Genomic DNA, 13671 nt, shown 5'->3' on the forward strand with positions numbered 1-13671 from the left:
ACGCCAAATTTTAAACAAAAATTTAACCCGAGAAATTCTACAAAATATTCACCAAAGCAATCATTGGGGTTCAAAAGCTCTGGCGGATCACTATCTCAGAACCTTTGGATGCACTGGTGTTTATGAAATAGCCAACCAAATAACCCGGGACTGTGTAATCTGTCAAAAGGTTAACAAAAAGGTAATGAAAAAGAACACTGGCGGAGGAATTGAATTAGCAATCAGGCCTTTCCAAAACATTCAAATTGACTTTACAGAAATGCCTCCTGTCCAGAGGTGGAAATACCTATTGGTAATCGTTGATCACCTTACCCACTGGGTGGAAGCTATTCCAACTGTCAGTGCAACAGCCCAGACAGTGAGTAAGGTGATCCTCGAGCAAATTATCCCCCGTTATGGGATAGTCCACCGCATAGATTCAGATCGAGGTACTCATTTTACCTCCCAAATTGTACAACAATTGGCTCAGCAATTAGGAACAAATTGGAGATTACACACCCCGTGGCATCCACAGAGCTCTGGGAGAGTGGAACGAATGAACCAGACAATCAAGAACACCCTCACAAAATTAATGCTGGAAACAAAATGGACCTGGGTAAAATGCCTTCCACTTGCTCTTCTTAGAATTAGGACACAGCCAAGATCTGATTTGGGTTGTTCACCATATGAGATGTTGTATGGATTACCCTACCTTGCTACACCACAAGAGTTGAATGTGAAAGAGTGTGGAAACACCAATGTACAACAATATGTACAGATAATTGCCAAAAATCTAGAGTTGCTAAGGGAAAGAGGTTTTCTACCACAAACTCCCCCACTTGATTTTAATTTACATCACATCAATCCAGGTGACTGGGTGTTAATAAAATCCTGGAAAGAAAAGTCATTAACCCCATCCTGGGAAGGTCCATTTCAGGTCCAGCTAACCACTGAAACTGCTGTCCGGACATTTGAGAAGGGCTGGACGCATGTCAAGAGGGTGAAGGGTCCAGTAACACCACCAATTGAAGAGAAGAAACCTCCAGACAAACCATCAAACTAAACACCCTGTTTGAAAGCTCCACTCAGCATCCCTCACTCCAAGTTAATAAAATCCTGTACTCCCAGTTCTTCCCCAGTTATACCTCAGTAATAAGTGCTAGCTACAAGTTGTTAAACTAAGTTGAAAATATTTTGCTGTTAATTCTGTTCTTTGTTATTCCCTTTTACAGATTCTGCCTTCACACAACCATATTGTCACATCAACTGTATAGTAAGGCTCCATTTGAAGCCAGCATTCTCTTCCAATAACAGTCCAATCAGACTCCAAAATTATGGGCACGATAACTCTAATCTTTGACAAGGCCAACCCTAAAATAACCATGAGTTTCCAGAAGCCTGAGGTCACTGAAGAACCATCTGAAGGTGAGATGCCTAAAGAAAGGACGAAAGAAGCAAAGATGACAACCCCCACCAGCAGAGGCAACCCAAATGCTGACAGCTCCTCTCGGGTATGCCAAAAGGGGAAAGTGAGCAACATCCTGCTACTAAGTGTCATCTGTCTCTGGGTCCTCTGGCCTCCCTTTACACAAGCAGCCGACAGCCGCTGTAACAGATGTTACAAGACTGTGTACCAGGCAGAAGGAGGCTCATTTCAAATTCGACACTTTTTCCGAGCACATACTTATGTTAATCCATCTTGTTACAACATAACAAGGTTGAGTATCTGCTCAGAAAAAGGTCACAAGTACTGGATTGGCAAAAACATTGGCACCCAAATACATAAGCAGAAGGGAGAGTGCCCCTCCCAAGACGATTGGCTCTGTTTCAATTTTAGATACATAACCAAAACAGAAGATTTGTTGAAAAGAAAGACCTATGACACTGACCTGATCCAAGAGGTGGTCATAGAAGAAAAGGAAAAACAAAAAGAAAACAATCCTTTGATGTCAAGGAAAAACTTGTTTATTGACCTGGCAGAAAGGATTGGACAACAGCTAAATTTAACAAATTGCTGGGTGTGCGGAGGAACTTTAGAATCGGAGAGTTGGCCTTGGCGGGGAGTCAGTCTTGGACCCCCCGATTTACTCCGACTGAGTAATCTCTCCCCCACAACCAGACATGACAATGAAACCTGTCTGCTAAGCAATACTGTTATTGGAGAAGAATGCATCTGGAGGAAAGGAAGAAAATTTTTAGAAGAAGTTGGTGAGACAATATGCAAAAGGTACCTGGTAACTGATGGGCAAAAACATTGGTGGATACCTCAAGAACCAGATGTATTCTGGTCTGCAGAAAAGGTTAAAAACAAAAATTGCATTTTGAATCCTGTTAAAAAACTCTGGCAGTGCTGGGATCAAGGAAATCCATATTCTGTCCTGCCACAAATTTCCAAGTACTGGATTACAGCAGCAAGTATACAACCCCACTTCTGGGAAGCACCACAAGACCTCTACTGGATCTGTGGTAACCGAGCTTATTCCAACTTACCACCTCGCTGGAAAGGGAGCTGCACTCTTGGAGCCATTCAACCAAACTTCTTCCTACTTGCTGAAAACGCTGGAGCCCACCTTGGAATCTCCCTTTATGATGAACTTTTCCGTACTAAGAGACATGTAATAGGAGGGACCCAGAGATGGGGAGAAGAAGAGTGGCCAGCTGAGAGGATCCTAGAGACTTATGGACCTGCAACATGGGCACAGGATGGGAGCTGGGGGTACCGAACTCCCATCTACATGCTAAACCGGATCATCAGACTGCAAGCACTAATTGAGGTAATCACTAATGAGACCTCTCTTGCTCTTGAACTACTTAACACACAGCAAGGGCAAACTCGAGCAGCCGTGTACCAAAATAGGCTGGCATTGGACTATTTACTAGCTGAAGAAGGTGGAGTATGCGGCAAGTTTAACACCTCAGACTGCTGCATCCATATTGATGATCACGGTGAAGCCATCACCAAGATTACCCAAAACATCAGGAAACTAGCCCATGTTCCAGTGCAGAAATGGCAGCCCTTGATCACTTCTGAATGGTGGGAAAATATTTTCCAAGGACAATGGTGGAAGAAAGCTTTAATTATTGTTGGACTTTCCCTTACAGGACTTATTTTTCTCCCTTGTTTAATCCCTTGTTTCATCCGTCTAATCACCACTGTCGTCCAAAGCATGCCACTGATCCAGGATCTTCAAGGACAACAGCAGCGTCCACCATTCGCTCAAAAGATTATGCATATCAATAATAGTAACAATAAGAAAACTAGAAAGGAGAAAAAAATTGCCCAGCAAGTGTGGGACAGTTTTAAAGAGCTTGAATCTATCCCTGAGGAGTTATCCACCTCCACTTAAATGCAAAGACCAAAGATGTGAACATAAGAGAAAAAGGGGGGACTTGTCATACATGAAATCCCTATTTGTGCTTGGTCTTTGCATATTAAGTGCTTTAATTAATTTGAGCTTAATATTTTTAAATTGAATGTTAAAATCAATCCATCAGTCCAGGTACACTAATCAAGTTTTTATGGTCTTCCTGTGTTTACTGTATACCTTTACAAGTGTTTTAAGATGTGTTGGATGTATTTTTATGTTTTACTTGTATCTTGGTTTCAAGGCAGATTTTAAAAAAACCCCAGTTGCAACAAACAGCCCAGCCCCCCATAAGCACATGACCCTTATCTCAACTAATATCACCCCTCTGACCAGGAGGAGCCATTGGTGGACAGAGGTGGTCTGTCAAGGGGAAAACACCAACCGCCTTGAACCAGGGGGGTGGACTGTGGGCGGGCTGTGGGCGGACTGTGGGCGGAGCAAAAGCTATAAAAGGAAGAAAAAGACACGTGCTCTCTCTTTCTCCCTTCCTCTCCAGCTTGCTAAGGCAGTGCTGGAGAAGCCTACCCCTTTCTAGGGGCTTTTAGAAATAGATTTCTTTTTGACCAGCCTAAACTACAAGTTTATTTTTTTTCTCTACCTGAGGTTCAGAGCTGCCTTAAGCCTAAGTTCCTGAATCCCTGCGCTCCTGGGGCATACCTTGAGCCACCTGGATCCCAAATTTTTATATTTTGTTAGTTTTTGCAATTTTTCAATTTTTCTGTTTTAATAAATTGTTTTAATTTCTACAAAGAGTTGTCTCATTCCTCACACTTCTGTTCTGGTTAATTTTGTTCCAGTAACTTTTGTGTGACCACAAATTAAACAGTCACAGGAAAAGGGATCAGAGTTCCAACTTTTGCTTTTTCAGAGATGTTCTGAAGAATCTAGCGTTCTTTCAGCTACCTTCGAAGTCACAAAATTAGGTGCAACATGGCCCCTAAACTTAATCTGTTGGGGTTTTCTTTTCTTCTCTCTAGTGGTTTCTGCTGTGTGATAAATTTAAATAAATGAACCAACAAAAATAGAGTCCTAAAGGAACACATCAGAAGTAATAAAAACATAACAAAGTTGAGTAGCCTATTAGAACAATATCTATTGAATAATAGTCAAACTTTACACTGACAAGTCCATGGGCCCTGATGGGATGCACCCACGAGTGCTGAAGGAACTGGCAAACATCACTGCTAGGCCGCTTGCAATCATCTTTGAAGGAGGACCCAGGGAACTACTGGCCAGTCAGCCTCACCTTTATCCCTGGAAAGGTGATGGAACAGCTCATCCTGGAGGCCAACTCTAAGCACATGGAAGACAAGAAGGTGATCAGGAGCAGCCAGCATGGATTCACCAAAGGGAAATCATGCTTGCCCAACCTGATTGCCTTCTACAATGGGACAACTGGCTGGATAGATGAGAGGAGTGAATATTGTCCACCTGGACTTCAGCAAGGCTTTCAACACTGTCTCCTGTGACATCCTCATAGCATAGTGGACAGTGAGGTGGATTGAGAACTGGCTGAAAGGCAGGTCTCAGAGTGTTGTGATCAGTTGCAGTCTAGTTGGAGGCCTGTCACTAGTGCTGTCCCTCAAGGTTCAATACTGGGCTCAGTATTGTTTAACTTGTTCATTAATGACTTGGATGAAGGGGTAGATACCTCCTCAGCAAGTTCACTGATGATACAAAGCTGGGAGGAGTGGCCGATACCTCAGAGGGCTGTGCAGCCCTTCAGAAGGACTTCGACAGGTTGGAGAGATGGGCAGGGAGGAACCTTCTGAAATTCAACAAGGGCAAACGCAGGGTCCTGCACCTGGGTAAGAATAACCCCAGGCACCAGTACAAGCTGGGGGTGACCTGCTTGAAAGCAGCTCTGTGGAGAAGGACCTGGGGGACCTGGTGGACAACAAGCTGTCCATGAGCCAGCAGTGCCCTTGTGGCCAAGACGGCCAATGGTATCCTGGGGTGCATTAGGAAGAACATTGCCAGCAGGTCAAGGGAGGTGATCCTGCCCTTCTACCCAGCCCTAGTGAGGCACATCTGGAGTGCTGTGTCCAATTCTGGGCTCCTCAGTATGAGAGAAACATGCAACTCCTGAAGAGAATCCAGCAGAAGGCTATAAAGATTATTAGGGGACTGGAGCATCTCATTTAGGAAAAAAGGCTGAGGGAGCTGGGTCTCTTCAGCCTGGAGGGGAGAGATCTGAGAAGGGACCTTATCAATATCCCCTTATCTGAAGGGAGGGTGTCAGAGGATGGAGCCAGGCTCTTCTCGGTGATGCCAAGCAATAGGACAAGAGGCAATGGGCAGAAACTGGAACACAGGAAGTTCCACCTGAACATGAGGAAGAACTTTACTGAGAGGGTGACTGAGCCCTAGAACAGATTGTCCAGAGAGGGTGTGGAGTCTCCTTCTCTGGAGATATTCAAGAACTATCTGGACACAATCCTGAGTAACATACTCTAGGGGACCCGGCTTGAGCAGGGAGGTTGGACTAGACCTCCAGTGGTCCCTTCCAACCTGACCCATTCTGTGATAATGAAAGCCCTGACATACACAGAAGCATTGACTTGCATGTCTCAAAACACTGTTTATTTATGCTGTACTTTCTAATCAATCTTGATTTTTTTTCCCGAGCCTGAACAAAAATTGCTATCTGAGGAATCATAATCAGTAGTAAAAATGGATTAGTCAGAAACATTAGTTTTATATTCAGATTTTATAATAAAATTGCATTTTGAGAAGATAAAATGCTCAAGTCTTTATATGAATGATGTTTACCTCATTATACTCATCATCATCAGATTTTTCTGAGGGTGGTGATGAGTCACTTTTTATTTCTTCTTTAATTTTTGCAGCCTTTGTTGCTCTATTCTTCTTACTTCTTGCTTTCTTCCTCTTTGAATTGCCCTGAATGCAAATTAGTACCTTTATTATGTCAACTGACAAGTGTCTGCACACCACAGTTGAAGAAAAAGATTTTGGTTTTTATGTTAAAGAAAGCATTCATTTTATTTATTGCCACTAATGACCACCACTTTTCTCAGGATTGGAGACCGAGCCTAATGCAACAGTAGAGAATATTTACAAATAAGGGAGAAAAAACCAATATTAAACTTGCAATACATTCCTTGAGTTAGTCTCATATAATACAATTACCAATACAGAGAAAAATTACACAAAACAGAGTGGAACTAAGAATAAAACAATCTGCTGACATTCCCATAGGTATATTATGTTATCTTGCTACTGAAAATTAAGCTTAACTTACTGCACCAGTAAGTCTTTGCACTTCTTTTCTTGCAAGGTCTTTATTCAGTAATTTAATGAGGTAATCTGCACGGGTCTGCAACTGCTTGGCCTGGGGTTTCTTATCTGGGTCATCAGGTAAAATCTGAGGAGAGCAACGGTAGCATCAACTACAAGTACACATTATCAAATTAGGAAGCTGCTAGTCTGGAGCACTGGGAACAGAAAAAGCTGAATTAAAAAAAATAGGTAAAAAACCAATCCATTCCAACTATACCTGACTAATATGCAGGCAGCTTCAAGGAATGGACAACTTAAACATTTTATTTTTCCTCAAACACACAACTAATGTAGTCTTGAAAATATTCTCACAAAATTTACAGTCAACTCAAGAAACTAGCCTCAGATTTCTGTTTCCACTCTCATAGTTTATCTAAAAAATTCAGAGCTCCTGTACCACTGTCATCCACAGATCTCCTAGTTCTGCCTTGTTCTTCTAAATGCATTAACTCGTTACCACAGGATATGCAGAAGCAAAAAAAAAAAAAAAAAAAAAAAAGTGTGGTTTCATAAAACAAGCAATTAATGGAAGGCAGGGGTAGGATATCATTAAACAGGTATATATACAACCCTGGCTCCACAAATCCCAAAGCTACAGGTTGGCAGTACCATTGTGTTTGCTTCACTCCAGTATTTCCCTAAATGTTTCTCACTACTTCTAAGCAGCCACTGCACTACTTCTAATCTGACAAATACAGCCATTCTCATGTTGCAAATGAAAGTCAGTTTCAAGCAAAGAAAACAGGGATAGGGAAACCAAACCAAAATCTGCAAACCAACTTCCCTCCAAAAGATCAAGAATAAAATTACAGAATTCATAGAATTATTTAGGTTGGAAAAGACCTCTGAGATCATTGAGTCCAACCTTTGACCAATCATCACCTTGTCAACTAGACCATGGCACTAAGTGCCACATCCAGTTGTTTCTTGAACACCTCTGGGGATGGTGACTCCAACACCTCCCTGGGCAGTCCATTCCAATGTTTAACGACCCTTTCCATGAAGAAATTTCTCCTGATGTCCAACTATAATCTCCCCTGGCACAGCTTGAGGCCATGTTGTCTTGTTCTGTCATGAGTTGCCTGGGAAAAGAGGCCGATCCTTACCATGCTACGACCTCCTTTCAGATAGTTGTAGAGAGTGATAAGGTCTGCCCTGAGCCTCTTTTTCTCCAGGTTTAACAACCCCAGGTCCCTCAGCCACTCCTCATATGACTTACTCTCTAGACCCTTCAGTAGCTCTGTTGCCCTTCTCTGGACTCGCTCCAGCACCTCAATGTCTGTCTTGAAGTGAGGGGCCCAAAACTGAACACAGGATTCGAGGTATGGCCTCACCGGTACAGGGGGACAATCACTGCCCTGGTCCTGCTTCCCGCACTATTTCTGATACAAGCCAGGATGCCATTGGCCTTCTTGGCCACCTGGGAACACACTGGCTCACATTCAGCTGGCTGCTGACCAGCAGCCCCAGGGCCTTTTCTGCCAAACAACTTTCCAGCCACTCTTCCCCAAGCCTGTAGCACTGTGGGGGGTTGTTGTGACCAAAGTGCAGGACCCAGCACTTGGCCTTGTTGAACCAAATACCGTTGGTCTTGGCCCATTGATCCAGCCTGTTTAAATCCCTCTGCAGAGCCTTCCTACCCTCCAGCAGATCAACACTCCCATCCAACTTAGTGTCATCTGCAAACTTACTGAGGGTGCCCTCAATCCCCTCATCCAGATCATCAATAATGATATTAAACAGGACTGGGCCCAATGCTGATCCCTGGGGAACACCACTATGAACTGGCCGCCAACTGGATGCAGCACCATTCACCACCACTCTCTGGGCCTGGCCATCCAGCCAGTTCTTAACTCAGCAAGGAGTGCACCCGTCCAAGTTGTGGGCTGGCAGCTTTTCCAGGAGAATGCTGTGGGAGACAGTATCAAAGGCTTTGCTGAAGTCCAGGCAGACACACCCACAGCCTTTTCCTCATCCACTAGGTGGGTCGCCTGGTCACAAAAGGAGATCAGGCAGGTTAGGCAGGACCTAAATTTCCTAAACCCATGGTGGCTGGGCCTGATCCCTTGGTTGTCCAGTATGTGCCATGTGATCGCACTCAAGATGATCTGCTCCATAACCTTGCTGGGCACTGAGGTCAGGCTGACAGGCCTGTACTTCCCCGGATGCTCCTTCCGGCCTTTCTTGTAGATGGGCATCACATTGGTCAACCTCCAGTCGTCTGGGACCTCCCCAGTTAGCCAGGACTGATGACAAATGATGGAAGAGCGTCTTAGTGAGCTCTTTCGCCAGCTCCCTCAGTACCCTTGGATGAATCCCATCTGGCCCCATAGACTTGTGAGTGTCTCAGTGGCTCAGCAGGTCACTAACTACCTCCTCCTGGATTACAGGGGGACTATTCTGCTATCCATCCCTGTCTACCAGCTCAGGGGGCTGGGTGCCCTGAGGATAACTGGTCTTACTGTAAGACTGAGGCGAAGAAGGCATTAAGTACCTCAGCCTTTTCCTCATCCTTGGTGACAATGTTCCCCCCCTGCATCCAATAAGGAATGGAGATTCTCCCTGGCCCTCCTTTTGTTGTTAATGTATTTGTAAAAACATTTTTTATTATCTTTCACAGCAGTGGCCAGGTTGAGTTCTAGCTGAACTTTTGCCTTTCTAATTTTCTCTCTACGCAACCTAACAACATCCTTGTAACTCTTCCTGATTTGCCTGCCCCTTCTTCGAAAAGTCTGGAATTAATTCAAATTAACACAACTAGAGCATTTAAACTAGGGAAGCAAAAGATGGAAGAGAGAATTCAAGTGATAGAGACACAAATACATAGAAATACAGAAACAGCAGACTCTAAGAAGGTATACTTCAACTGAATACACAAAATCTTAAAATCTAATTCTTTACCAAAAGGATACAAAGGAGTACAACTGACCTAACTTCTGGGCAATTTCAGTTATCATAAAATAAACTCTTTCAGTAACTGTTCTTATTAACATTATTACCTAAACAAAAAAAAGTCCTTGATGAAATTTTGCAGATGACATACCTTCTGTGTCAAACTGAGATCAGGATCCATTTTTATCATTTCCCAGCTTCCATAGCCATATTCGTAGATACCTATTAACAGATTGGAATCATCTTCCTTACCCCAATCTATATCAAAATGAGCTGCCTTGGTGTGGCATGGGATGACATATCTAGTAGAAATAAATTAGAAATATAAATAAGCAAACTTCTCAAACTTAGTAAGGGATAGAAGAACATGCCACATATCACTGAGATCCTGGTATATTTAGTAAGTAATCCACATAACTATCAGGCTTTCTTACAATTTCTATAAAATATTTATTCAAATCAGTACCAAAACATGTTTTAAAGGAGATCAAGATTAAGATATAAAAAACAGTCATCTATCTGTGGCCATGGACTGAGTCAGAACTGGCTAACCATGAAGATAAGCTTAAAATATTACTCAAGTATAACTGCTAGCTGAATAAGCAGATAGTCTAGGGACTATGATACACAAGGGAGTAAGCTAAAAAGTTCATTGGTCTAAACAACTACCAACAATTACCATCTGCTCCATTTTGACAAATATTGAGTTCTCTCAGGCAGAGGTGACACAAAGCAGTTCCTCAACAAGTCTAATTTCTAGCCTGGAATAATTAAGAGTAACTGAACCCAGTCCCCAATGAATACAGTTCAGAAGCTAAAGCAAATACTGGCTTCTAAGGAGAGGGAAGAAAGAATAAAGAAAGGACATGGAGCAGATTTCTGCTGCCAGTTCTTAGAGGTAATGGAGTGACACGGGTGTCCCAGTGTACTCAGTCTGGATTGCTTAAATATATTCATTATGGGTTCCTTTAGGAATAAAAAAAAAAAATACCTTTTCCTTTCTTCTGGATCTGCAGGAATGGATTTGTGCAACGGTGCCAACTCTTCTTCATGAGAAATAACTAGCTTTGCATTCACCTGCACTCCTGATATTCGGAATGTTGGGCCTTTAACTTTCCCAAATCTACCTCCTTAAAATAAAGGAACAAATTATTAAAATATTTAGCTTTTGTGTGTATCTTATAGACAAACGTAGAGAAAAAGAAAGTTTGATGCTATAGCAGCAGACATTCAATTATAGGAAATGAATTTTTCTTAACCAAATGCTTTAATTAAACTCCAGAACCTCAAGGTCTTCCAGTTAATAGTAGCAGATTAATTTTAAATTTCATGGTAAAGCAAAAACGCATTGCATTCTACTATTGACAACTCACTCAGGGAAAGGGGGAAGAAAAACAAAACCAAAAAGTCTTCTTACTAGAATCCTTTTTTTTACATCACCTAGCGTGCTAACATTTTGTTAATGTTTTCCCCTAACACAATTGTTCTGTTATAATCAGAGTGCAAGAATCATTCATATCTCTTTGACACTTTTTATTCCTCTCCCCCACCCCCAAACACACTTTACCTGCTCTTTCTTGGCCAAAGGAATTGTCCTTTAAAGCCTTAATGCATCCATTATGTACAAGTTCTCCCAGACGTCTAAGGTCCATCTCAGATTTATCAACTAGCTCAGCATCTCTAGCTATAGCATCTAACCTGGAAGAAAACAAATATGTTTTTACAGCTCTACAACTTTAGTAATATGAATGACTCCTTCAGATTTTGAAACTAGATAAGTGATCCTGTAAGTTATTATTCACCCACACTTGCTATACTGTGTAAAATTTTGATCCATGCAGTTCAAAGCAGCTAAAGAAAATACAGAAACTATAAAAAAGGGTATTTCACATAAAGGACTATACAACGGGAAATATAAAGGATCCTATCTATGCAGTTTTGAGTTAAATTTCAACACATTCTTTTAAATAGAAAAGGAACTATTATTAAGTCTATAGTTTTATCCACTTATCAAACAAAAAAAATGAACAACTGTCACTAATGCAGAATTAACAGAACAGTAGGTTAAGTATAAAGAAAAAGCAAGCAGTTTTGCAAAATGTTAAGATTTGTCAAACTGGCTGTCTACATACATACCATATATGATGAAAGGAAAAGAAATAATTTAAATTCATGTTATAGTACAGGCAAAAGATTAGGCACACTATTTTCAACCTAAGGTTTCTTGGTGTACTGTTTCAATTTTAATGGAAACAAGGTACCAAGTTGCTATACAAATTAGCAAATTAGTTTACCTTTCAAGCGGGCCACCAAATTTCTTGTAACTCTTGATAAACCTAATAACAGAAAAAAATTTTGCAGTTAAAAACATGTATGCTTAATTACATTGGTTTAAAAAATGTATATGTAAAGTCTTAGTACAAGGCTATGTGGACAATGCAAAGAAAATAAGAACTAGAGAGACTAGGACGGCTTAGTATATGAAGACAACCCACATTTAAAACCAGAGTTCTATTTGGTTTAATAACTGATATAAATAAAACAACAGAAGATACAATTTATTTCAAAAGTTACTTTACTAATTAGTTTCACAAGACAAAGAATTCAGCAATGTGATGTGTCTAATCATAAAAATCAAATGTGGATTTATAGTAAATTGAGAATTCAGATATTATGTTAGGTCTCTCATAATAAAGAGAAGCTAGCTGCAATTTTAAGGACATTTTAAAACATAACAGGAAAGATAAAGGAATGCAAGCACAAGAATACCCCTGACAAAAGCAGCAAACCATTATATATTAGATAAAATGAAAAGGAAACAAGGCTCTTAAAGGTTAATTATATAATCAAAAATATTTTATAAGCTGTACAGTATTTCAGAGAAAAATTAATACTTAAATTACAGAAGCAAAGTAGCATTTCACAAACCAAAGTAAAGCAAAACAATGTCTACTCCTTCTCCCAAAGAAGTATTTTTAGCACCAAATATTGGGGGACCAGCTGTACAGATTCACTTATCTACTGGGTTTTGCTGAGATAAAGTTAATTTTCTTCAGAGCACCATACTTACTAGTATGTTTTGGATTTGTGACCAAAGCAGTGTTGATAACATGTTAATGTTTCAGCTCTTGCTTAACAGTGTTTTCACAGCATCAAGGCCTTTGCTACCAGAGAGTAGGCTGGGGGTGCACAAGAAGTTGGGAGGGGACACAGCTGGGACAGCTGACCCCAGCTGACCAAAGGGATATTCCAGACCACATGGTATCATGCTCGGCAATAAAAAATGTGTAGAAGGAGGGAGAGGGGATGTCTGGTGTTATGGTATCTGTCTTCCCAAGTAACTGTTACACATGGTGAAGCCCTGCTTTCCAGGAAATGGGTAAATGCTTGCTAGTGGGAAGTGGTGAATGAATTCCTTGTTTTGCTTTTCTTGTGCATGTGGCTTTTGCTTTCCCCATTAAACTGTCTTTATCTCAACCTACAAGTTTTCTCATTTTTACCCTTCTGATTCTCTCCCCAATCCCTCTGGAGGAGACTGAGCAAGCAGCTGTGTGGTGCTTAGCTGCCTACCGAGGTTAAACCACAACAACTTATCAAAATAATTTTTTTTTTTTTTTTTTTTTTTAGTTTTAAAATGCATCATATAACATTAATACAATTACAATGGCAGGAAATGAAAAAAAAAACCACAACTCACTGAACCTTTTATAGAACATTTTCTGAACTCAAGTTATTCCTCACCAAAATAGGTTCAAATCCTGAACATAACAGTTCCTTATGTCAGCACCCCAAACTACTCAAGAGTAAAGCCTTAAATGCCTAGAATAAAAAATTTCAACTAAATAAATGCAAAATAGACTAGTTTCCATATTTTCAAACTCTAAAACGACAAAAAGAAAAAGTTTTGTCCCTTTAAACATGCATGTCCCCCCGCATCTTACCGCCTAATCTCTGCATCAGTAAATCCTTTAATATTTTCTCGAGGAATAGTTCGCGGTCTTCCACGTTTTTTTGGTCGTTTTCTTTCTGAGGCTGAGTCACTATCAGATCCAGAATATCTTCGCCTCCTACTGCGTTTCCCTTCGCTTCCATTAAAGCTGATCTGGAATTTCAGATTAAGTAGTTCAAAGCT

General features: G+C 41.0%; 1 protein-coding gene across 2 annotated transcripts in view; it reads right to left on the reverse strand.

The window, feature by feature from the left end:
- LOC138102696 (chromodomain-helicase-DNA-binding protein 1-like) overlaps positions 1-13671 on the reverse strand; it is a 56354-nt gene that overhangs the window by 18011 nt on the left and 24672 nt on the right. For both annotated transcript variants that reach the window (XM_069000425.1, XM_069000424.1), the window contains 7 exons: positions 13481-13641; positions 11834-11875; positions 11107-11237; positions 10531-10669; positions 9691-9841; positions 6610-6732; positions 6120-6248 (listed from right to left, as the gene is read on the reverse strand). In XM_069000425.1, coding sequence (XP_068856526.1) covers positions 6120-6248; positions 6610-6732; positions 9691-9841; positions 10531-10669; positions 11107-11237; positions 11834-11875; positions 13481-13641 — 876 coding nt within the window. The remainder of the gene's footprint in view (positions 1-6119; positions 6249-6609; positions 6733-9690; positions 9842-10530; positions 10670-11106; positions 11238-11833; positions 11876-13480; positions 13642-13671) is intronic.

This window comes from Aphelocoma coerulescens, assembly GCF_041296385.1.
Source record: "Aphelocoma coerulescens isolate FSJ_1873_10779 chromosome W unlocalized genomic scaffold, UR_Acoe_1.0 ChrW_unloc_scaf_1, whole genome shotgun sequence".
Taxonomy (NCBI): domain Eukaryota; kingdom Metazoa; phylum Chordata; class Aves; order Passeriformes; family Corvidae; genus Aphelocoma; species Aphelocoma coerulescens.